Consider the following 24224-nt stretch of genomic DNA (forward strand, 5'->3'; position numbering starts at 1 on the left):
GATATTTACCTGCCTGCTTCCCATCCATTTCCCACTTCCCACTGCTCATTATTCAACCTGTGAAGCGCTAACCCTTCCACACTAGTGAGTTGCAAAGACCCAGCCTCTTGGTGGCCACTCACGAATCCAGATCCTGTACTCTGAGATTCAGCTCTTCTTCCAAGTCCAGAAATGGAGGGGTGACTCAGGCCAAATGGGGCACCAAGAGAAGGAATGGAGGAGGTGGTGAGGCGACTCTGAGCTGGTGTACAAGGTTTGTACCCAATACAGGTGGGTTAGTCACTAGCCATAGTGCTACATTAACTATTACAGCTAACTTAGTGCTTCGGAAGTGCTACGTTAACTATTACAGGCTTCCAAGTTGTTATGGCAGATGTCTCATTCTCATTTCTGGCAAGGATGTCGGCCCTCAGTACTACCGAGTATTGTTTGGTTGGGAGTTGGTGTGATTCACTTAGAAGGATGATAGTTATATAAGGTAACCTTGCTTGCGGTTAAGTTTTACTGCAGGTGTTTCATATTTTGTCTCTACTTGTCCTAAATATGTAAAATATCCACCAAATGTGAAGTAATGCCTCAAAACGTGTCTCCTTAAAAAAATGGCAGAAGATGTATGATCATGTATGCTGATATGAGCTCTGATATAACTGGGAGGCCCTAGGACATGGACTGGTTTGATTTGAGGTAACGAAGCCACTGAAGCTGCCCAGGGCTCGATGAGAATAGGTTTTGGATTGCTGCCCTCCTCCAAAGGCCCCTGGCGAGGAGGAGGAGTTGCCACTGCAGCTTGCAGGACCCAAGTCCAGAGTGCAGCGAATGGGGCCTTAACTTTTCCACCGTCTGGGCTGTTGGGTGGCCCTGGAAGGTTGATTCTTAGAGAGAGGCCTACTGCAGCCAGAGCTCTCAATAGGGAGACACAAAACCTTTATATACAACATGGGTAGGTGCACCCCTCCCAAAAAACCACCTGAATTTTAGGATATGTCCCTAAATTGTGGGCCCTTTCAGGACTGACTCTGAAGGCATTGAAATTTTTAAAAACTGACTAAATAGGACAAAAATTATCACTTTGGCCACTGATGGAGAATGGATTGGCCACAAATATCTAAATGAAAAAAGAGCAGAGCTAAATTCCAAGATAAGCAAATGCATTGGACCTTGATAATTTTAAGGGGCTTTCAATCTCCAACTTCACATATGCCACGATATAATTTCTTCCAAATAACACAGAAAAGTAAAACAGAAAAATTAATCTCCTCAAGTCTTTTAATGAAAAGTAACTTTAGTTACAATGAGTTAAGCTTAAATTTAGATTTGGGTCCTGGGTGACTGGTAAAGTTTATCTGCTATATTTTCATTTCCTGAAATTCTCTTGTTACTTTTCATATCCACCTGTTCTTGTTTCATTTTTAGCTACTTTTGTTTCACAAATTATTCTTCCTTTTATTGATGTTATTCCTTCATCTTTGAGAATCCTAAATCAATTTATTTTCATTTTTTTCATGTTTCTCTGATAGTACCGTTTTGTCTGAAGTGATTCATCTTCTGAGTGTTAACTTTGTTGGCTTCTTTATTAGCATTGATTTTCTTCATAGGTTTTGAATTTTGTTTTTCAGAGGTTCTCCCTCCCTCCCCGAGCCTTACCTACCACTCTACTCTTCTTGATCTGGTGATTTTTAAAGTGTCTCCCCCTTGACCGCTGGAGAGCTCGGTCCAGAACCAGGCTTTATGATGGGGGCTTAGGGCTTCTGTCTTTCAGTAACATTGGGAATATCTCCAACCCAGTCACTGAGCCTGAGGGCAAGTGAGTTCATGTTTTGGCCACAAGGCTTCATATCAGCTATGAGCATGGGCAGAATGTGATGGTAGCATTATTTTTTTAAAAAAATTTTTAAATAACTTAGACTTACAGAGAAGTTGCAAAAATAGTACAGAGAGTTCCCATATACTCTTCACCTAACTTCCCCTAATGTTAACATCTTACCTCACCAAAGTAGAATCTTTAGGACCAGGAAATTAACATTGTTATAATACTATAAACTAAACCTCAGGCTTTATTCATATTTCACAAGTTTTTCCACTGATGTCTTTTTTTCCATTTTATGATCCTGTCCAAGATCCCACATTGCATTTAGTGATTTTCTGTTTCCATAATTTTATCTACTTTTATTAAGGAAGATCTCTCTCTTCCCCATTTATTTATCCCTTCAGTTATTTACTTGTATCAGTATGGACTCGTGGGTATTTATTTTAGTTGATGGATTGTAATCCAGTACTTCCAGCCAGCCCTGATTTCACATAGTCACCTGGTTTCCATCTCCCCGTCTTGTACAGGGTACTTCTGTTTCCTGTTTTCCGTAGGAACTTCTGGAACTCCTGGCTACCTCTTCTTTCCTGACATTAGGCCCAGAAGCCCACTATTTTTAATTTTGGGATAAAAGTCTAAATGCTTAACACAACCTACAAGGTACTACATTTGATCCCTGCCTTATTTTCTAGCTTCATTTTTCTCTTGTCAACTCTCTTGTTCTCAGTGATCCAGCCACACGGAACCTTTTCCTGTCTTTGAAACCTGTAAACTTCTCCTCGCCTCATAGTCTTTGCCACTTTTCCCTCTGCCTAGAACACTGTCACCCCATTCTTCTTTTTTGAACTAAACCATAGTGTCTTTTTGGTTTGTTACTATGCTATTTAACAGCTGAACAATCTCTAGCCTAAAAGTCTTTAAATCTAAAACGGCAAGTTTCCAACAGGTACGCCCAGCTTTGCCAGGTTTGTAAATCAGAATGCGTTTCCTTCAAGTGAAAGATATCAGCACTAAGAGCTGGAGGTTTTTTCAGGTGTAGACTGAGTCATCTTCTCTAAGGGATGTAACCAAAGCATGAGGGAATCAGAAAAGGCAGCAACTGTCCAGATGAAAGGTGAATGTCTTATTGAGTGTCAAGTCATTTGACTTTAACAACTAGTAGAAGAATCAAGAAAATAACAAACAATAAACAGTCGGGGGAAATAATGAACATTCAAGGGCAGCAGAATTGCCAAATGAGCTCCTGCCTCTTGCAGTGTTACATGCTGACCAATTCCTCTTCTTTTCCCAGCACCCCCTGTGAAAAGAGATTTGGTCTGTCATGTGGGGTTCTGAATTTCCTTTGAGTATCTAACGGAGTGAGTTAAGTAGATCCAGTCATGATGGTTGGATCTCAGTTTTCAGTCACTGGTCACAGTTGGAAGTGGCCCACATTTTAGTCACCTCTGCTTCCCCTTGCTTTGGTACCATTAGCTCCATAATCTGGTAACCAACAAAGGGGCAGTCCCTTGACATGAGGTAGCGCTGTGCTAGCCCAGCCATTGCCTTCGTCTCATTGGTTGTAGGGCCAGAGCAGAATGGTGACATCCTTGCTCTGCAGATCTTGGTACCCGGGTCACTCCTGCAGGGGCTGCCTCCAAATCCACCCCCTGGGGTCCTGGGTCTCTAATTTCAGTTTTAGTGTAAGGTTCCCACCCTGCTCCAACTCTGTGGTTCTGAGACTTAGTGGACAGAGCCTGGGATGGGGTTAGTGGGCCGTGCAGCCTATCAGGACCCTGGGCAGTCACCTTCTCCATTTCCTGGAGTCTGCAAGGGTTCAGACCATAGCGAGCAGCCCTACATATGGCACTGATTCAGGCCCTCCTCCTTCTGCCAGTCTCTCTACTGAGTCCCTCTCAACCAAACATCTACCAGTCAATCCCAATAGGCATTATCTGCCAGCTCTGACTCCAGGGCCTCTCCCAGCTCTAAGGGTCTGAGATTCTCAGGATTTGCCTTGAGGCTTTCTTCAGTCTAGAGCTATTGAGTTTGGGAGCCTCACCCCATACCTTCTCTTACATCCTACAGAAATCAGGATGAAATGGCCCACACCTGCCGTGGCACCATCAACCTGTGCACCGCGCACTTTGACAAGGAGGACTCTTGCGGTATCATGCTGACCAATGGGGCAAGGACCTACCACCTCAAGGCCAGCTCAGAGGTGGAGCGGCAGCACTGGATCACCACTCTGGAGCTGGCCAAGGCCAAGGCTGTTCACCTGATGAGCAGCCACTCAGGTAGTGAGCGCTCGGCACAATGGGTGTCATGGGTCTGGAGAGAGTGGGAATTGAAAGCGCTTAGTGGGTAGTGGTGACCAGGAGACCCAAGCTAGTCTAGACCAACCCTGGAAGGTCAAGGTGTGTGTTCGCGCTTCCCACTCAGCTCTGTGTGTCCTCTGCAGTGAGATGCTTAGGTGTTTGGGGTGGCTGGCAGTTCTTGGGATGGAAATGTTTGTGGTGGGCAGTACTATGTGTGCCTTTCTTTGGACAAGTCTGGTTCCTAGACTTCAGCAGACCCTTCAGATGCTGTTGTGGGTCAGCTCCCGGAGCAGCAGTCGGACGCGGGAGTCCAGGAGCGTGCACCTGTGCTTGGGGCCAGACTTTTTCCCAGGCCCTTTATGGAGATTGAAAACCATTTAGCCAGAGCTGCTGCTTTTGCCGAGGTGGAAGACCAGCTCAGATGTCCTGAGCAAGATGTTTTATTTTTTACTTTAATACATTTATTTTTTAATATATCTTTATATGATTTATACAATTTCAAAAGCATATATGGTGAAGTCTGCCCTTGACTCTTGTCCTCAGCCACACACCCTGTTCTCCCACCCAGAGGCAACCAGAGCTACCAGTGTCTTGTGTCATTACATGTATATTCAGATAGGTACTTATTTTAAAATAAGCACTATCCTCTGCCTTGCTTTTTTTCAATTTAGAGATTTATCTTGGAATTCTTTCCCTACCAGTACATAAAAAAACTTCCTCCTTGTTTTTATAACAGTACAGTACTTCATTGTGTGGTTGTACTGTAGTTTATTTAACCTATAGCCTGTTGATGAAGATTTAGGTTGTTTCTTTATTTTGCTATGATGCACTGTGTTCAGTGAGTAACCTTGCATTTCATTTCACGTGTGTATAAGTATAAACAAAGTGTACGTTCCGGGAAGAGGGGTTGTGGGTCAATGGGAGTGTGCATTTGTAATTCTGAGAGCTTGTCAAGCTGCCTTCCATAGGGGTTTACCATTAGATGCCTACAGCAGTGTGTGAGAATGCCTGCCTCTCCACAGCCTTGCCCACCCAGAGCAATAGCAAATGTTTCTGATGGGTAAAAACTGGGTCCACACACACAGCAGCGGGGGGTCGAGGGGAGATTGGGAAACTGATCCTTCATAAATTGTAGGGAAAATGGTGTATGTTTCCACAGGTCTGTGTATTTTTTTAGGAAGGCAGGGCTCCAGGTGAGAATAAGTCACAGCCCCTGCTCTCCAGGATTATCTCATAGGCTGGTTGGGGAGACAGTGAGACCTTTGGAAGTAGCTCTAGCACAAAGTAGAATGAGAGATGCTAGTGACATTTGTCACCATGCCCCATCTCCCCATGTTGGGGACTCTCCCTCAGTACTAGCTTGTTAACGCACATTGAAGGCCATTGAATATTAGTCTGACCTTCTTTTTAGAGGTCTCACCCCTTTGGAGCATAGGTCCTCCCCATAGTGACTCTTTTCTTTGGGGTCAGCACTCCTGGGGCTCTGGTGTGTCAGCAGTGATGCTGAGCTTGGCAAGGGGTCCTCAGGGTACCACTCCATTTCCCGTGAAGGAGGGTGTTGGGGCCATCTCAGACAAGGGCCGTGCTGAGACCTCCAGCAGGACCTCTGATCTCAATTTGGATGCCTGTAGAAAGCCAATGTGGTGAATGATGTGGCTGGTGGTGTGGCTGGGCTCAGAACAACCCTGTTGGCCAAGTGTGGGAACATTGCTGCTCATGGAAGAACTAGCTTCCTCTTTCTAGCTTCTCCTAAGTAAAATAAATAAAATAAATAAATAAAAATTTGCTGCATTTTCTAGGAACTTCCTGAAAATAATGTATCAGGTAACATTTATTGGATTGGTCATTCTGGAACAATTTCCCTGGGACAGCCAGTGGGAGGGGTTTCTTTTGCAGCTGGTGTAGAAATGCTTGTTAACTCAGCTGGGCAGTGCTAGAGATTGCTAGCCTGGACTTCTAGGAGAGGTTGGCTCCCCTGAGAGAGCAGCTTCAGGCTCGTCTTCCTTCATTTCGTCCCCTTAGGCATGGTCAGGGGCTAGAGATGCAGCACGTGTCTCATGTTCCCAAGGGGTTGGATAGCCTTCTGGGTAAGGACACAGGACAACATTCAGGTACAACTCAAAGTAGCACATGCTGCATATCACTGAGAAATGGTAGGATTCCTCTCTTTTTGGTGTTTTGAAGCACAAATGAACTAACGTATGTGAAGGAGAAGCCTTTAGGCAGGTACTGTGCTTTTATAGAAAGGTTGAGGCCACCTGATTATTTCTTGAGAAATAGCACTTGTGGTGGCCTTCTCTGCAAGGCAGCGCCCTCCTCCCACAGTTCTTAGGCTGATGGGAGTTATGGTTTGTAACTTTTTGCTTGGAGTCAGCCCCACGTAGCCCTAAATGAGGGAAGACTGTTCTCCTTGAGCTGGCTGATGGTGACCAGCTGGGTCAAGGGCACAGAGAGTATGCCAGGCAGAACCCTGTGGGTCCTCCTGGGGCCTGTCTGTCCCTTCCTAGACTGTGGACCATCTCTCATCCAGCAGGGAGCCTACTTCCTACCTCCACTTACCTCTTGAAATCACCTGCTACCCTCTAGCTTTTCTGCCACCCCCTAGTCCAGGTACCATCCCCTCTTACCTGGACATCTGCAATAGTCTCCTATCTTCCTGCCTCCAGTCAGTTCTCCAAACAGCAGGCAGAAGGACATGTTTAAAAATAGAATTCAGTTATATAACTGCACTGCTTACAACTCTTGGGTGCTATAAACCAACTAGACTTAACAGACATGTACAAAACACTCCACCCAACAACAGCAGAATACACATTCTTCTCATTCCTCTTTCTGACTTCTTCTAAGTAAAATAAATAATGCATGTGGCACATTCTCCAGGATAAACTATATGTTAGGCCACAAAACAAGTTTCAATAAATTTAAAAATGTTAAAATCATATAAAGCATCTTTTCTAACTACAGTGGAATGAAGCTAGAAATCAATAACAGAAGAAACACTGGGAAATTCAAAAACATGTAGAAATTAAATAACTGGTGAGTTAAAGATGAAATCACAACAGAAATTAGAAAATACTGTGAGATGAATGAAAATGAAATGACATTATACCAAAATTTTGGGGATACAGCAAAAGCAGTACTAAGAGGGAAATTTATAGCTATAAAAAGATACATTAAAAAAGAAGGAAAATCTCAAAGCAATAATCAAACACCTTAAGGAACTGGATAAAGAAGACTAAACTAAACCCAAAGCTAGCAGAAGGAAGGAAAAAATAAATATCAGAGTTGAGATAAACAAAATAGAGAGTGGAAAAACAAAGACAATCAATGAAACCAAAGTTAGTTCTTTGAAAAGATCAACAAAATTGGCAAACCTTTAGCCAGACTGACTAGGAAAAAAAGAAGACCCAAATCACTAAAATCAGAAATGAAAATGGGGACATTACTACTCACCTTACAGAAATAATAAAGATTATAAGACAATACTATGAACAATTGTATGCCAACAAATTAGATAACATAGATGCAATGGACAAATTCCTAGAAACACCCGAATTACCAAAACCAACTAAAGAAGAAATAGAAAATCTTAGCGGACCTATGATAAGTAAAGAGATTGAATCAGTAATCAAAAACCTCCCTAAAGAGAAAAACCCAGGACCAGATAGCTTCACTGGTGAATTCTGCCAAACATTTAAAGAATTAACGCCAATCCTTTTCAAACTCTCCCCAAAAAATAAAGATAAAGGAAAACTTCCTAACTTATTCTATGACTCCAGCCCTATAGGAAAGCCAGACAAAGATCACAGAAAACTATAGGCCATTATACCTTACAAACATAGATGCAAAAACCCTTAACAAAATACGAACAAACAAAATCCAACAGCGTATTAAAAAGATTACACCATGACCAAATGGGGTTTGTACCAGGAATGCAAGGGCAGTTCAACATAAGAAAACCAATCAATATAATACACTACATTGATTGAAGGGAAAAAAACCCACATGATCATCTTAACTGATGCAGAAAAAGGATTTGACAAAATCTGACGCTTTTCATGAGAAAAACACTCAGCAAACTCACAATAGAAGGTAACTTCCTTAACACATTAAAGAACATTTATGAAAAACCCCAGCTAACATCATACTCTGTAGTAAAAAACTGAAAGTTTTCCTTCTAAGATCAGGAACAAGACAAGGATGCCCAGTTTCCCTATGGCTGTTCAACATTGTAGTGGAAGTTCTCAACAAGCAATTAGGTAGGAAAAAGAAACAAAAGGAAAAACTGTAAAGGAAAAAGTGAAACTCTATTGGCAATTGACATGATCCTGTACATAGAAAAATCTCAAAGAATCCCACAAAAAAACTATTAGAGCTAATAAACAAATTCATCAAAGTTGCTGGACACAACATCAACAAATATCACTTACAATTCTTTATACTTGCAATGAACAACCCAAAAAGGAAATGAAGAAAACAATTCCATTTAAATATCATCACAGATAACAAAGTACTAAAGAATAAGTTTAACCAAGGAGATGAAACTGAAAAATACTACTCAAAGAAATTAAAGAAGACCTAAAGAAATGGAAAGATATCCCATGTTCATGGATTGGAAAACTTAATATTATTAAAATTTCAATACTGCCAAAAACAATCTATAGATTCAATGCAATCCCTATCATAATTTCAGTGGCTGGGGCCGACCCTATGGTTGAGTGGTTAAGTTCACACACTCTGCTTCAGCAGCCCAGGGTTTCTCCAGTTCGAATCCTGGGCGTCGACATGGCACGGACTGAGGCAGCATCCCACATGCCACAACTAGAAGGACCCACAGCTAAAAATACACAATTATGTACTGGGGGGCTTTGGGAGAAAAAGGAAAAATAAAACCTTTAAAAAAAATTTTCAATGGCCTTTATTTTTCAGACATAGAAAAGAAATCCTAAAATTCATATGGAATCAATTGCAGAGAACCCAGAATAGCCACAATGATCTGAAAAAGAAGACCAAGTTGGAGAACTCTTTTCAATTTCAAAGCTTACTACAAAGTTACAGGAATCAAAACAGTGTGGTACTGATATAAGGATAGACATACAGATCAATGGAATAGAATTGAGAGTCTGGAAATAAAAATATCCATGTATGGTCAGTTGATTTTCAGCAAGGATACCAAAGTCATTCAATAGGCAAGGGATGCTGAAATGGTGCTGAAATGACTGGGTTTCCACATGCAAAAGAATGAAGTAGCACCCCTACCTCACACCATATAAGAAAAGCTAACTCAAAATGCATCAAAGACCTAAATATAAGTGCTAAAACCATAAAACTCACTGAAGAAAAAAAGAGTAAATCTTCATGACCTTGGATTTGGCAATGGTTTTTTAGATATGACACCAAAAGTACAAGCAACCAAAGAAAAAAATAGATAAATTGAATTTCATCAAAATTTAAAACTTTTGTGCATATAAGGACACCATCAAGAAAAAGGAAAAACAGCCCACAGAATGTAAGAGAATATTTTCAAATCATATTTTTGATGAGTCTAGTATCTAGAATATTAATGGGCAAAGTACTTGAATAGACACTTCTCCAAAGAAGATATCCAAATGGTCAATAAACACATGAAAAGATAATGAACATTATTAGTCATTAAGGTAATGCAAATCTAAACCATAAGATACTGCTTCACACCCATTAGATTAGCTATTATTAAAAAAAAATCGAAGGCTGGCCCCGTGGCTGAGTGGTTAAAGTTCTGTGTGCTCTGCTTCAGTGGCCCGAGTTTGCAGGTTTGGATCCCGGGTACAGACCTGTTCCACTCATCAACCATGCTGTGGAGGCATCCCACATACAAAGTAGAGAAAGATTGGCATGGGTGTTAGCTCAGGGTGAATCTTCCTTACACACACTCACACACACACACACTCACACAAATACAACAACAACAACAATGGAAAGTAACAAGTTGTGGAGGCTTGGAACCCTCATTCATTGCTGTTGGGAATGTAAAATGGTGCAGCCACTGTGGAAAATATTTTAGTGGTTCCTCAGTAAGTTAAACATGTAATCACTCACATGATCCCAGCAATTCCAGTCCTGGCTATATACACCAAAGAATTGAAAACAGATGTTCAAACAAAAACTTGTACATGAGTGTTCATAGCAGCACTATCCACAATAGCCAAGAGGTGGATGCAGCCAAATGTCCATCAGCAGATGAATGAATAAACAAATGTGGTATATCCACACAGTGGAATATTATTCAGCAATGAAAAGGAATGGTGTACTGATATATGTGACAACATGGGTGAACCTTGAAAACATGTAAGTAAAAGAAGGCAGACACAGAAGGCCACATACTGTATGATTCTATTTGTATGAAATGTCCAGAATTGGCAAATCCATAGGGACAGAAAGCAGAGTAGTGTTTGCTGGGAGCTGGAAGAGGAGGGATGGGAAGTGACTGCTTAGTGGGTGTGGGATTTCTTTTTAGGGTGATGAAAATGTTGTAGGTACAGGTGATGGTTGCACAACATTGTGACTGTACTAAGTATCACTGAATTGTACACTTAAGAATGGTTAAAATGTTAAATTTTATATGTATTTTACCGCACACACACACAGAATAATCTCAGGTGGCTTGCCAGTGCTCTTAGGGTAAAATGCAAGCTCCTCACCCTCTGTGACAGTCCACAGCCTTCTCTCCTCCCCTTCCCCTTGCTCTCTGTGCTCAGTTCCTGTTCAGGGCCTTTGTACTTGCTGGTGTCTCTGCCTAGAACACTCCTGCTGATATGCTTGGCACCCCAGGCTCTCGTCCTTCAGGTCTCAGCTTAATGACACTTCAGAGGGCCTTAAGTTGTAGCCTCTCTAAAGATATCTCCATCATACCATCCTAGTTATTTTCTTCACTGCAGTCTACCATTATTAATTGACTGACTTGTTTACTTATTTATTGTCCATCTCTTCAATAAAACCCAAGTTCTTGACAGCAGAGAGATCCTGTGCATCTTATTTCCATGGTAACCTCAGGGCCTGTCACTGAGCTTGGCACTGGGTTTGGTGCCCAGTGAGGGTCTGTTGTTGGGTCAGCGTACATAGCAGCCATGACACCCTTGGCAGCACTGGAATTGTCCTTGAAGAGGAGGATTGGGGCGTGGTGGCTTCTCTATAGCTGTCACCCCTGGAACAGATGAAGGAACTCGTGACATTTAGTCTGGAGAAAGGAAGGCCAGGCAGAGCCTGCTCATATTGAAAGTTTGAAGGGTCAGAGCACGTGAATGAGGACACAGACCCGTTTTCTGTGGCACTGGGAGGCACAAGCAGAACCAGCAGTGGAAGTGGTGAGAGCAATTTCTGCTTAGTCTGAGAAACAAACCAGTAGACTGTGAGAGGAAGGAGGTGGTAAGGGACATAATGAAAGTTTCCAGCAGAGGACTGGGACTGGGAGTGGGGTCCCAAGGCTTCTTCAAGGCTCCAGTGCTGTCCTTCTGGATTAACTTTGTGTTTCTTTAGCTGTTCACTTTCTAAATTTGGTCAGATGGTCTGTGGTACTGTGGATAGGGCACTGAGCCAAGTGTCAGGCCTGACCCTGGGCAAGTGTCATGTCTCTCGGGGCCTCAGTCTCTTCATCTATGGGATGAATGGTTGGCAGGCTTCTCCCTAAGCTTCTGTCCAGCTCTGGGCCTTGGTCAAACCAGTGAACATTTCCGAGCTCTAGCTTCCTCGTTTTTGGTGCTCTTGCTTGGTTCCCGGGAGGATTACGTGACAATATATGGGAAGTGTGTAGTGCTTTGGGTGCAACCAATTTCATTCATCCAAGCATTGCTGTTGGGGAGTGTGCCCCAGTGCTCATAAATCATCCTGCCCGCAGCTGGTGGCAGGTGATGTGACAGAAATCACCCGCAGGAGTTCAAGCACCCAGGGAGTTTGAAAGGCAAAGGGAAAAAATACTTTCACTGTCGCAAGATGACCTACCTCCAACATCACGTATTTCCCTGAAGTGTGGTGCAGCGACTCCAGAGGGCTGCGTCTCTGGGAAGATAGCCCCCTCCCCTCTGGGTGGATGTCGGGGGATGGGCCGTGGTCATCCTGGAGGCTGTACCTACACCTCCTGAAAGTGTCCGTGTCAGTCAGGAGTCTGTGCTGGGACAGTGGCCCTTCCCCTGCCAGCCCCGCCCCAGCTGTGGCCTTCTGCAGAGCCCAGGACCTGGCAGCACTCCTGGAGCCCACCCCTCAGCTGCACACATCTGCCTCTGCTCACTGTGGAAGTGACTGTCCCCTTGGGCACCTGAAGTTTGGCTTTTGAAGTTTTCCAGTTTTACGTTTGTGGACTTAACCTGCCAGTTGCCTAAAATGGGCAGAAGGAATGAATACCTGTTTCCAGGCCACAGTAATTTTTATTATATAAAAAATAACCCCTAGTAGACCTCTGCACAATATGTGCTCTTGTGTATGAACCTTTCAGAGGGAATGAACGTCATTCAAGTGGCACAGTCCCGCATGAGCTCAAACTTGATGAACGAGGCGTGACAGCTCCCACAGAGGTTAGATTGACTTGCAGGTGAATTAGCACAGTGTAAGTTTGGAAGCTGTCACTGGCTGGGGTGGGTTGGGGAGGGGAACAAAGTCAGGGAACGCTGCTTGTAGGAGGCGAGACCTGGGCTAGGTTTTAAGGAATAGAGAAGAGTTTGAAATATGGAGGTGGAGCTGAGGCAGGCAGGGAAGAAGGAAGATTGTCCAGGCAGTGGGAATGGCTGGAGCAAAGGAGTGGATGTGTTCAGGGACCTTGGGGGTTCTCTGTGGCCAGGAACATGTCATGCATTCAGACTGAATCATCCCTGAGCCTGGCAGTCACCAGGGGAGGTTCAAGATCAATCTGGTGGGGGTGGCCTCTTTGCTTCCTCCCTCAGGGCTGAGGGGGCGGCCTCTGCAGGATCTGGGGCTCTGGCCTCTGACTGGTAGGGGCACAGAGCTCCTCCACGGGAGGGTGGTAGCCAGGAGGGCTGGACAGGCTCAGTGACCAAGGCACAGAAGCCACCTTTCTGTCCCGAGAGGTAGGACTGCCTTTGGTCAGCAGCAGCAGCCCCCACACGGCAAAATGACCTGCTTTGGTCCAAGGACTTTGCATCAGATGGTCTGAACACTTGGGCTGTTTGGACCCCTTTGAAAAGGGGTTTGGCTAACAGCTGCCATTGGGCTCATCCCCAGAGGAAGAGCGGATTTGCCTGCAGCCCTTCAGGGAGAAACAAATTATTTACACGTATTTCAAGTTATTATAAGGTTTTGAAAGCAGTGAAACATGTCCTGTCAAATGCCCGATAATTCAATGACCTTTTCTCCAGTCAGTTTTGTATTCCTTCTGTTTTGCTCGGTGAAGGTTCTCACACTCACTCCCAGCTGTGTATTTGCGGTGCGGATGATATATTTTTCCTTGTTTGAGTTTATTTGTCCTTAATGGTTATGCCCAAATGTTATGTCATGTTGATCGGGCCCTGGGAAATCAGAAGCACGTAGCACTTGCAAAAATGACATTGACATAGTTGTTGAAGCTTTCTTTCTGCTACTTGGGGGGAACAAGATTTTTCTTTCAATCTTTTTTGTAAATAATCACTAAAAGAAATGGACTTTAGGCCAAAATTGGGCAGACTTTTCCAGGTGCGTGAGGAGATGCTCAAATTCTTCAGATGTTGTTTTTTCATTTAACGCTCCCTCTGTTTATGGTTTGTTTTCATTGTAGACACTAGAAGACTCCTTTTCTGTCTATGCAAGAAAGCAACGCAGTAATGTGAGTTTGCTCGAAGGGGAAATGTTCTTTGTACATTAAAGCGCATGCGTGTGTCACGAAGAGACCTTGATTGATGTCTTTTTGTGTCGTGGGAGCTGAACCAGGTGTGGGAAACTCAGAGATGAACAGGCACAGGCCTGGACCCGGCCTTGAGGAGCTCACTGGCTGGAGATGCGAGTAGGCAGCCTGGGTGCCACTGGCCCATGTGGAGGGAAAGAAGAGCTCTGCCTGGAGCAGAGTAAGAGTCCAAGGATGCAGGGACACCTGCTCTGGAACCCTCTACAGGAAAAGGTAGCTGGCATCAGACTTGAGCAGCAGCCCAGCCCAGGCCAGTACTCCTGCAAGCGGGGGCCAGAAGATGTGCGACGCAGAGGGGTGGGAGGGTGGGAGGCTGAGCCCCACTGTCAGAGGGGGCAGGATGAGGGGCTTTCCACAAGGGAACAGTGGAAGGAAGGATTACAAGACAGGGCTTCAGACAGGAGGGCCCACTTGAACTGAGAGCAACAGAGGACATCCACCCGGATGACAAACTCTGACCCCCACCCTTCACTGACCCCAGGCTACGTGACTCACTTCTCTCCTGCCTCCGCTCTCCTGTTGGGTCCTGGCCTCGTGGTTGCTGTACCTGTTCCCTTTGGCCTACTGTGCTGTAGGCAGCCTGACCCCAAGGCGGACCATGACTTCTGAAGATACCTTAATGGGAGGTCAAAAGGCCAAGACCCCACAGGACCAGTTCCTGCCAGGGTTGGGGCTGGCTGCCCCTGTAGTTTGGAAAGACTTGGAGTCTGTATGCAGCCACTGTGGGCATCTGAACCACAGCATCCACGGATGCTCTTGTCCTCCATGCTTGCATTATGGTGATGGCTAGCAGAATCTCTGACAAGGGCTGTGCTCATTTTGGCAACTACTTTGTTTCTGTTGGTTTGTTTTAAATTGAATTCTCTTTTCCTTATTTATTGTCCTTACTGCTTCTTAGGAAGCCATCAACCCATATGTCCCTGCTATCCTTAGCCACTGTTCTCTGTTCCTCCACTGTCCCAGGGCGCTTCCTCCCACCAACTTTCTCCCTGTTCCTCTCGCTTCCCACCCCACCCTGTTGTCTGCCAAGCCCCCCTCCCTCCACACGTCCTTTGTGCCTTCTTGGGTGCTCTCTCTTGGCTTCAGGGAAGACTGTCTCTTGTGCTGGCCTGCCGCACATGTGCTTGGCTCCTCCACCTGGAGCTACTCTGCAGTGCTCCAGCTGCTCCCCTCTGACTTCCTGCTATTGTGTTGAGGCTGGGGGGACCTGTGCAGCCCCTGCCTGCCAATTCTGGTTTGTCTTTAGCTGTCTTTTAGGGCTGTCTCTGCCCCCCTTGAAGCCTTCCATTGAAATGTTGCCCTTTGTTGACCATCACTGATCATCCATGTATCTGTCTTCAAGCTCATAAAAACCCTTGTCCCATGAGCCCTCTGCCTTCCTCCTGTCTACCTACCCTTCCTGCTGGGCATCCTCACCTGTGGGCCCTCCATGCAGCCTCTGTCTTGCCAGTTATCTTGCCCTTCCTAGCCTCTTGACCTTGTAGCACATCTACCTGCCAAATCCCAAGAGGGATCATCCCACTTGTGTCCTCTGTGGGCCTCTGCCCAGCCGTGGTGGGACACTGGAGACAACATCTACACCTTGTAGGCCACGGCCACTAAATGGTCATGCTTTCTGCCCCACCCAGCATGCCAGGCTCGAGGAGCCTAGGAGCAGTGAGTTCATGGAGCTGTAGGTGGCTGATGGCTGGGGCCTCAGGTAATGTCCCGGGCAGCTGATCAGGGGACCTTCCTGCTGGGCTGGAGGTGGGCCAGACCCCACATCACCAGAGAGACCGGAGCTCACCAGCCTTTCAAGACAGTCCTTTCTTATTCTCATATTCGCAAGCCCTTTCCTCGTGTGTTATTAAAAGAATCCATATGAGGAAGGACATGAAGTTTCCTGGCATTCGAATGAGGAGTCGGGCAACCCCACAACTGGATGATTTGCTGTTTAAGTAGCTTCTGAAGTGTGGGCGTCCTTTTTTTTTTAAAGATTTTATTTTTCCTTTTTCTCCCCAAAGCTCCCTGGTACATAGTTGTACATTTTTAGTTGTGGATCCTTCTAGTTGTGGTATGTGGGATGCCTCCTCAGCATGGCCTGACGAGCAGTGCCATGTCCGTGCCCAGGATTCGAACTGGCGAAACCCTGGGGCGCCAAAGCAGAGCGCACAAACTTAACCACTTGGCCATGGGGCCAGCCCCCTGGGTGTCCTTTGACAATGGAAAGCTTTATCTGGTGTTCCCAGCTGCCATCTGGTGGCTAGACTGAGGCTCTTCTGAGGCTATGCTGGGTCTGGTATTGCTGGCTTGCATGTGTGCCTTTCTTCACACAGTTGTCTTTTTAAGGTCCCCCGGGGGGTCATCACAATATGGAAGAACGCAATCAGGACAATTAACTGCCATCTAGGCAACCCCTTGCTCTGAGAGGGAGGAGGGACCAAGGCCCAGGCTTATGCCCACCTCCAGCATTCACCTCCCTATGCCACTCATTCATCTAAATCTTGGCATCTTGGAGGCCCCTGCTGGGATTGTCCTCACCCATCTCAGCCCTTGGGTCCACCAGGGCCCTTGGCCATGGGGCTTGTCCTCTAACTCCAGGCCTCATCCTCTGGTTGGTGTACACTTTCATCTTCAGCCATGCCTTGACATGGAGCACGCCCCATGCAGCCTGACCTCACCAAGTCTTGTCCGCTTCCCCGACACAGCTGCCTCTGGGCCATGTGGGCTCCGGTTCAGTAGTCTGAGAGTCAGAGGCTGGCCCTTTTCTGGTCACCACAGCAGCTGTCCTCCCAGTACCCTTCTAGACCTATCTAGCTCCTCCCCCAGCAGTGGCTTTCCTTCTTATCCTTTCTCTCTTGGCCTGGCCCTGTGTCATCCCTCAGTGCCTCCCAGAGAGGGTCTTCCTCTCTTGCCCAGTTGTCTAGCTTCCATCACACCCACATGTCCACCTAACCGTGGGGCAGCCTGGGAACCAGACAGCCCTGGGCTTGAATCTCGGCTGTGCCACTTACTAACTGGGTCACTTTGGCAAAGTCACTTGACCACTCTGTGCCTCTATTTCCCCACCTTAAAGTGTGTCTAACGATAAAGACCTCTTAGGGTTGCCAAGAGGAATAAATTAAATCATGTTACAAACTGCTTAGCATGGTGACTGGAATGTGGTGGCTGCTCAGTTGATAGCAGTGAGGCTGTTGCTTTTTTTGGTGATACCCTTCAGTTCTGCACATTCTACCTCCAGACAGGGGTGGTAGGGGTCCTTTGCTGAGCCAAGGTGTACATGCCACACAGCCAAGTTCTGGGGGCAACGCTGCCCAGCTGTATAGACCAGCACCCCCTTAAACCCAGGGCTTCTGCTGGGCCTTTCTCAGTGCCTGAACACCTGGTGTAGGTCCCCTGCCAGCGTCCTCCCCCATCTCCTAGTGGCTCTTGAAGTCCTTGCCAATCTGCATACCCTTCCCACTGCCTTCGCCATCCCAGCAATGGACCTTGCCTCCTCCTCATTTCATAGAACAAAAAGAGGTCCACAGCCTGGACCACCTCAGCTCTCTGCCATCAGATTTCCCAGCCTTGCTGTATCCACCCTTGTATGACTCCAGTGAAGACGTTTCTCCTCTTTGAAGCAGTGCTTGTCCCTGGGGACTGCTATCTCCCTTTTCCTTGGGGACCTGGTTCCTGTGCTATTGTCCTCTCTCTGGTAGCCTAAACCTCTCTCCTGGCTTCTTTCTGACCCTGCTCACCTGACCCACCACCCATTGCCTTGAAACTGCCCTCATGAAGGTCTTAGGCTACCTGCCAGACTGGCAGTTGACCAAGTAGTAAACCTGAGTGTCAGCCTTGACTCCTGCCCTCCTTCACCTCTCACGTTCAGCTTTCAGGAGATCTTGTGAGGACTAGCCCTGAACAGTTTTGCATCTGTCCACTGCCCTCCATCTGCATGGCCTCCACCTTTGTTCGGCCACCTGACCTCCCACATTCTGGTCTCCAGAGTTTTCCAGTAGAGACTCTCTCCAACAGCCAGGGTGAGTCTTCTAAAATGCAGTTCAGCTTGATTCCAGATCTAGGTAGGATGAAGTGAGAACACTTCACTCCATACAGCTAGAAAACCTGGACAGAATGCCTGGAGCAGCTATTTAAGCACCCTGAAAAGTGACTAGCCACAAGCAAATTGAAGAAGACCAGAGTTTGAAATAGCATTGAACAGGTGCTGTTACTTAAAATTTTTTCCTTTCCAATACTCTCCACCCTGGATTCAGGGGAGACTCAGAAGTGAGCAAACAGTGCTCTAGGAGAAGCCCTCTAGCTCAGGCTCAAGGAGCAGGAAAGGGTCTCCTGGCAGTGATAGTGGCAGTGGCGGGGGGGGGGGGGTGGGGGTGGGGTGGGGGGGGCTTGCAGGTACCTAAAACTCTGAGGGAAACCCTCCTCTCCAAAGGAAGAGCTGTGGCCCCAAGAGGGTGAGCGAACTCCCGTTGTGTTTTTCTCTCTCTCCTCTCACCATGTGGCCCCAGATATGGGAAGTGGACAGCAGAGATAGGTAAATAAAGCCCGAGTCTTGGCGACAGGACAGAAAGAGGGAGCCTTAGGGAACTGGAAAATACCAAGATGTCACGGAGAGAGAGGACCTTGGGAAAGTGACCCTGTAGTTATTTATGAACTCCTGGGTCATGTCCAAGCTGCATGTGCATGAATCACATCCTAAACAGACTAAAAGACTTTGAGAACTGAACTAAAAGCTATATGAACACCAAGCTCCCGCTGGCTGCCACACGTGGGGGAGAGATTTGAATAGCACTGCAAAGGCATTGAAAACAGAACCGACAGTGAAACCATCAGCAAGAGAAGGCTGGTCAGAATGTGTAGCTTGAACCCAACTAGGTCAGTTGCCTGTTAAAATGAAAATATCAAATTATCAACATCAGGAATGAAAGAAGCAATTAACAGTCAGATCCCACAGACATAAAAGGATAATAAAGTAAACAACTCTACTCGCACATTTGACAACTTAGATGAAATAAACTGATTCCTCAAAAGTCACAAACTCCAAACTGCACCCAAGATCAAATATGTAACCTGAATAATTCTATAACTATTAAAGAAATTACGTTTATGGTTTAAAACCTTCCAAAAAAGAAATCTCACAGCCCAGTTGATTTCTCTGGTGAATTCTATCAACCATTTGAAAAGGAGTAACACCATTTCCATACAATCTCTTCCAGAAAATAGAAAACGAGGTCACACTTCCCAACTCATTTTACGGGGACAGCGTTACCATGATGTCAAACTGGACAAAGACAGTACAAGAAAAGCAGCTTCTGACCAATATCTCTCATGAAAGTAGATGAAAACATCCTGAACAAGATATTAACCATTTGAACGTAGCGATATATAAATAGAATAATACACCATGATCAAGTGGGATTCATACTAGGAGTACAAGGTAGGTTTGGTATTTGAAAATCAGTCAATGGAATCACCATATTAATGGTATAAATAAGAAAAACTACATGATCATATCAATTGATGTAGAAAAAGCAAATTAATATCATTCATGGTAAAAACTCTCAGCAAACTAGGAATTCCTCCACCTGAAGGAGTTCCTCCACCTAATAAAGAGCATTTTCAAAACAGCTGCATCATACTTAATGGTAAAAGCTAACATCATGCTTAATGGTGAAAGACTGAATCTTTTCTCCCTGGGATCAGTAACAAGGTAAGGATGTCCGTTCTTACAAGTCATATTCATCCTCATACTGGAAGTCCTAGCCCGTATAATAAAGCAAGAAAAAGAAATCAAAGGCATTCAGATTAGTAACAGAAAACAAGACTACCCCTGTTTGAAAACGACATAATGACTATGTAGAAGATCCTAAGAAATCTACAAAAATACTCTTAAAATAGGTGAGTTTAGCAAGGTCACAGGATACAAGATCAATACACACAAAGATCAATCATATTTCTATGTACTAGCAGTGAACAATCGGAAACCAGAATTTAAAAAAAAATTTACAGTGCCCCCTGTGAAATACTTAGGTATAAATATCACAAAACATATATAGTATCTGTATGCAGTCATGTGTCACTTAACATTCTGAGAAATGCGTCCTTAGGAGATTTTGTTGTTGTGCAAACATCATAGAGCGAACTTACACAAACCTAGATGGTATAGCCTACTACACACCTGGGCTATATGGTACTAATCTAATGGGACCACCGTCAAATATGTGGTCTGTTGTTGACCGGAACATCTTTGTGCAGCGTGTGACAGTACTGAAAACTATAAAATGCTGATAAGATCAAAATAAATGAAGAAACATACATTACTCGTGGATCAGAAGATTCAACAGAGTAAAGATGTCAGTTGTCCCCGTATTGATCAATAGATTTAATGCAATTCCAGTAAAAATCCCAGCAAGACATTTTTTCAATATAGACAATCTTATTATAAATTTATACAGAAAGACAAATGAACTAGAATAGCTAAAACAGTTTGAAACAGAGAAATAAAGTTGGATTAATTGCCCAATTTTAAGACTTATAAAGAAACTACAATCAAGACAGTGTGGTGTTGGCAAAGAGACAGACACATAGATTAATGGAACAGAATAGAGTCCAGAAATGGACTCACAAATATAGTCAGTTGGATTTTGACAAAGATGCAAAAGCAATTCAATTGAGAAAGGATAGTCTTTTTCAACAAGTAATGTTGGAACAATTGGACATCTACCTGTTTAAAAAAAAAGAATCTTGATCTGAACCTCCCATTGTATAAAAATTAACTCAAAATGAAAAACACAAAACTGTAGCACTTTTGGAAGAAAACATAGGAGAAAATTTTAATGACCTGAGATTAAGCAAAGAGTTCTTTAAACATGCACTCTTAAACGTGACATCAAAAGCATAATCCATAAAAGAAAAACATTGGTAAATTGAACTTCATCAAAAACGTAAAACTTTTACCCTGCAAAAGACACTTTCAAGAGAATGAAAAGACAGGCTGCAGACTAGCAAATCATGTATTCAACAAAGGACTTGTATCCATAATATTAGAAAGAATTCTCAAAATTCAATGGTAAAAAACCAAACAATCCCCTAAAGCTCATAGAACTAATAAGTGAGTTCAATAAGGTTGTAGGATATAAGATCAACACACAAAAATCAATCATATTGCCTATACACTGGCAAAGAACAAATGGGAACAGAAATTGAAAACACAATACCACTTATAATTCCTCCCTCAAAATGAAATACTTAAGTACAAATCCAACAAAACATGTAGAGGATCTGTATGCTAAAAATTGCAAAGTGCTGATGAAAAGAAATCAAAGAAGATTTGAAGAAATTGAGAGACATTCCATGTCCATGGGTTGGGAGATTCAGCAGAGTAAAGATGTCAGTTTTCCACAAGTTGATCTGTAGGATTAACAGAATTTCTATCAAAATTCCAGCAAGATTTTTTGTAGCTTACTCTAGAATTTATGTGGAAACACAAAGGATCTAGAATAGCTAAAACAATTTTGAAAAAGAATAAATTGGAAGGAATCACTCTACCTGATGTTAGGACTTATTGTATAGCTGGAGTAATCAAGACAGTGTGAACCAAGACGTGTAGATCAATAGAACAGAATAGAAAACCCAGAAATAAGCACAAATACACCAAATTGATTTTGACAGAGAGGCTAAAGCAGTTTATGGAGGAAAGATAGCCTTTTCAAAGGTTGATGCCGGAGTAATTGGACATTTATAGACAAAAAAATGAACCTCAACCTAAGCATCATATGGTATACAAAAATTAATTTAAAATGGACCATTGATTTAAATGTAAAATGTAAAACTATGAAACTTTTAGAAGAAAACTTAGAATATCTTCAGGACCTAGTGCTAGGTGAAAAGTTCTGAGACACGAGAATATGTCTAAAACATGAAAACCACACTCCATAAAAGAAAAAATAAACTGGGCTTCAAAATTGAAAGCCTTTGCATTGCAAAAGCCCCTATTAAAAGGATGAAAAGACGAAGTACAGACTGGGAGAAAATATTTGCAAACCACTTGTCTGACAAAAGACTAATATCTGGAATGTGTAAAGAACTCTCAAAACTCACCAGTAAAGACAACCTAACTATAAAATGGGCCAAAAATGTGCATAGATATTCCACTGAAGAGAAGATACAGATGGCAAATAAGCACATGAAAAGGTGTCCATTATCATTAGCTATTAGTGAAATGCAAATTAAGATAGATATCACTATACACTTATTAGAATGACTAAAAACTAGTGATAATACTAAATGCTGGTGAGGATCTGTCATGCGTTGCTGGTGGGAATATAAAATGGTGCGGCCACTCTGGAAAACAGTTTGGCAGTTTCTTAAAAACTAAACATGTAATTACCATATGACCCAGCGATTACACCTCTGCACATTTATCCCAGAGAAACAGAAACTTAAGTTCACACAAAAACCTGTGCACAAATGTTCAGAGCAGTGTTATTTTTAATAGCAAAATACTGGAAACTACCCAAGTGTCCTTCAGTGGTAGATGATCGAACAAACTCTGGTATACATACAGTGGAGTACTACTCAGCAATAACAATGAGTGAACCATTGATATATGCAGCAGCTTGGAAGAATCTCAAAGGCATTACTCTGAGTGAAAGAAGCCTTTCTCAAAAAGTTGTATGATTCCATTTATATGACATTCTGGAAAAGGCAAAAACTGTTGGGATGAAGAACAGATCAATGGTTGCCAGGGCTGAGGGGTGGAGGGAGGATGTGATACAAAGTTACAGCATGAGGAAGCTTTTTGGAGGCGACGGAACTGCTCTATATCCTGAATGTGGAGGTGTGTCATGAATCGATATGTCTTCAAATGCATAGAGCTGTACAGCAACAAAAACGTAAAATTTACTGTATGTTAATTTGAAAATAAAATGCAGTTTTGGCTTATATCCCTTCTAAGGCTCTCCCCTGCCCTTTAGACCTGTCCAGCTTCCCCTCTCCTCATTGGCACATGTCTTCCTGCCAGGCCAGTGTGCATGCTGTACCTCTTGCCCGCAAACCCTCTTCCCGAGCCCCAGCCCCTTCCCACACTGTACTTCCCCTGGGGTCTGCTTACCCTTCAGGGATAAGCCATTATGGAAAGCCTTCCCTAAGCCAGCCCCCTGCCTGAGCCAGATACTTGCTCTCTGCAGCCTGGCTCAGCTTCTCGTGCATGGTAGCATAGTGGTTAGCGTGAGCATGGGCTTCCCAGAGCTTCAGACTACCCAATTGTCAGTCCAGTGGAGGCTTCAATTATGTGCCTCCCAGAGTTCTTCCAATTCAAAGATTCCTAGTCAGTGGGAGCCAACTTGCGTGGGTTCAAACCATGTCTCCCTTACTTACCAGCTGTGTGACCTTGGGCAAGTTGTTTGCTGTCTTTTTCCTCATTTCTTTCCTCTGTAAAATGGGCTTAATAATAGAAACACCTCTTAGAGGTGCTGTGAGAATTAACTTAGATAATGCACGAAAAGAGCTTAGCACCTGGCTTCGCAAACACTCAGTAAAAGTTAGCTGTAGTTATTGATAATAGTCATCTTGGCAGCTTTAAAATAATACAGGTTCCCAGGTCCCCCTGCCCTGATAATGTGAAGGAGAATGGCATTGGGATATACCTGCATTTTTTTAAAAAGCTCCCTCGGTAGGACTACCAGATTAAGCAAATAAAAATAAGGGTCACCCAATTTAATTTGAACTTCAAATATACAACAAATAATGTTTTAGTGTAAGTACGTCCCATGCAATAGTTGGGACCTGCTTATACGAAAATTTATTTATTGCGTATCTGAAATTCAAATGTCACAGGGTGTCCTGCATTTTATCTACTTGCATTTAACCCTATCCTAGGCAACCTTGACATCCAGCCCACTTGGGGGCTCTGCTCCTGACTCCCTGAGTGGCATCCAAAATTGAACCTCCCAGTCAAAAAACAGAGAGTATCCTTTCACTTGACACAGGGGGGAGCTAGAGGATGGTTTGTTCGCTTTCTTTCTTCCTAAATTGATGTCTAAGGAAGCACCAGCCAGTTAGCTGGCTTGCAACATACCTGTCTGTACTTGGGAATCATTTTCAGAAGATCTTGAGGTCCACCTCCCAGGGGACTGCTGGGAAGCTGTGAGAAGTGTATACAGAACCAGCTGCCTCTCTCTGTGGGGCCTCACTTTCAAGGGGGCTAATCCAGCCCCTCAGGGGCTCCCTTTCTGCCCTGCCCTGCTTCCCCAGGCTGGCCTACCCCCACATTGAT

General features: G+C 44.2%; 1 protein-coding gene across 3 annotated transcripts in view; it reads left to right on the forward strand.

Annotated features, from left to right (window-relative positions):
• OSBP2 (oxysterol binding protein 2) overlaps nucleotides 1-24224 on the forward strand; it is a 183734-nt gene that overhangs the window by 46394 nt on the left and 113116 nt on the right. For all 3 annotated transcript variants that reach the window (XM_070516393.1, XM_070516391.1, XM_070516392.1), the window contains one exon: nucleotides 3875-4083. In XM_070516393.1, coding sequence (XP_070372494.1) covers nucleotides 3875-4083 — 209 coding nt within the window. The remainder of the gene's footprint in view (nucleotides 1-3874; nucleotides 4084-24224) is intronic.

The sequence above is a fragment of the Equus asinus genome, chromosome 8 (genome assembly GCF_041296235.1).
Source record: "Equus asinus isolate D_3611 breed Donkey chromosome 8, EquAss-T2T_v2, whole genome shotgun sequence".
NCBI classification, from domain to species: Eukaryota; Metazoa; Chordata; class Mammalia; order Perissodactyla; family Equidae; genus Equus; species Equus asinus.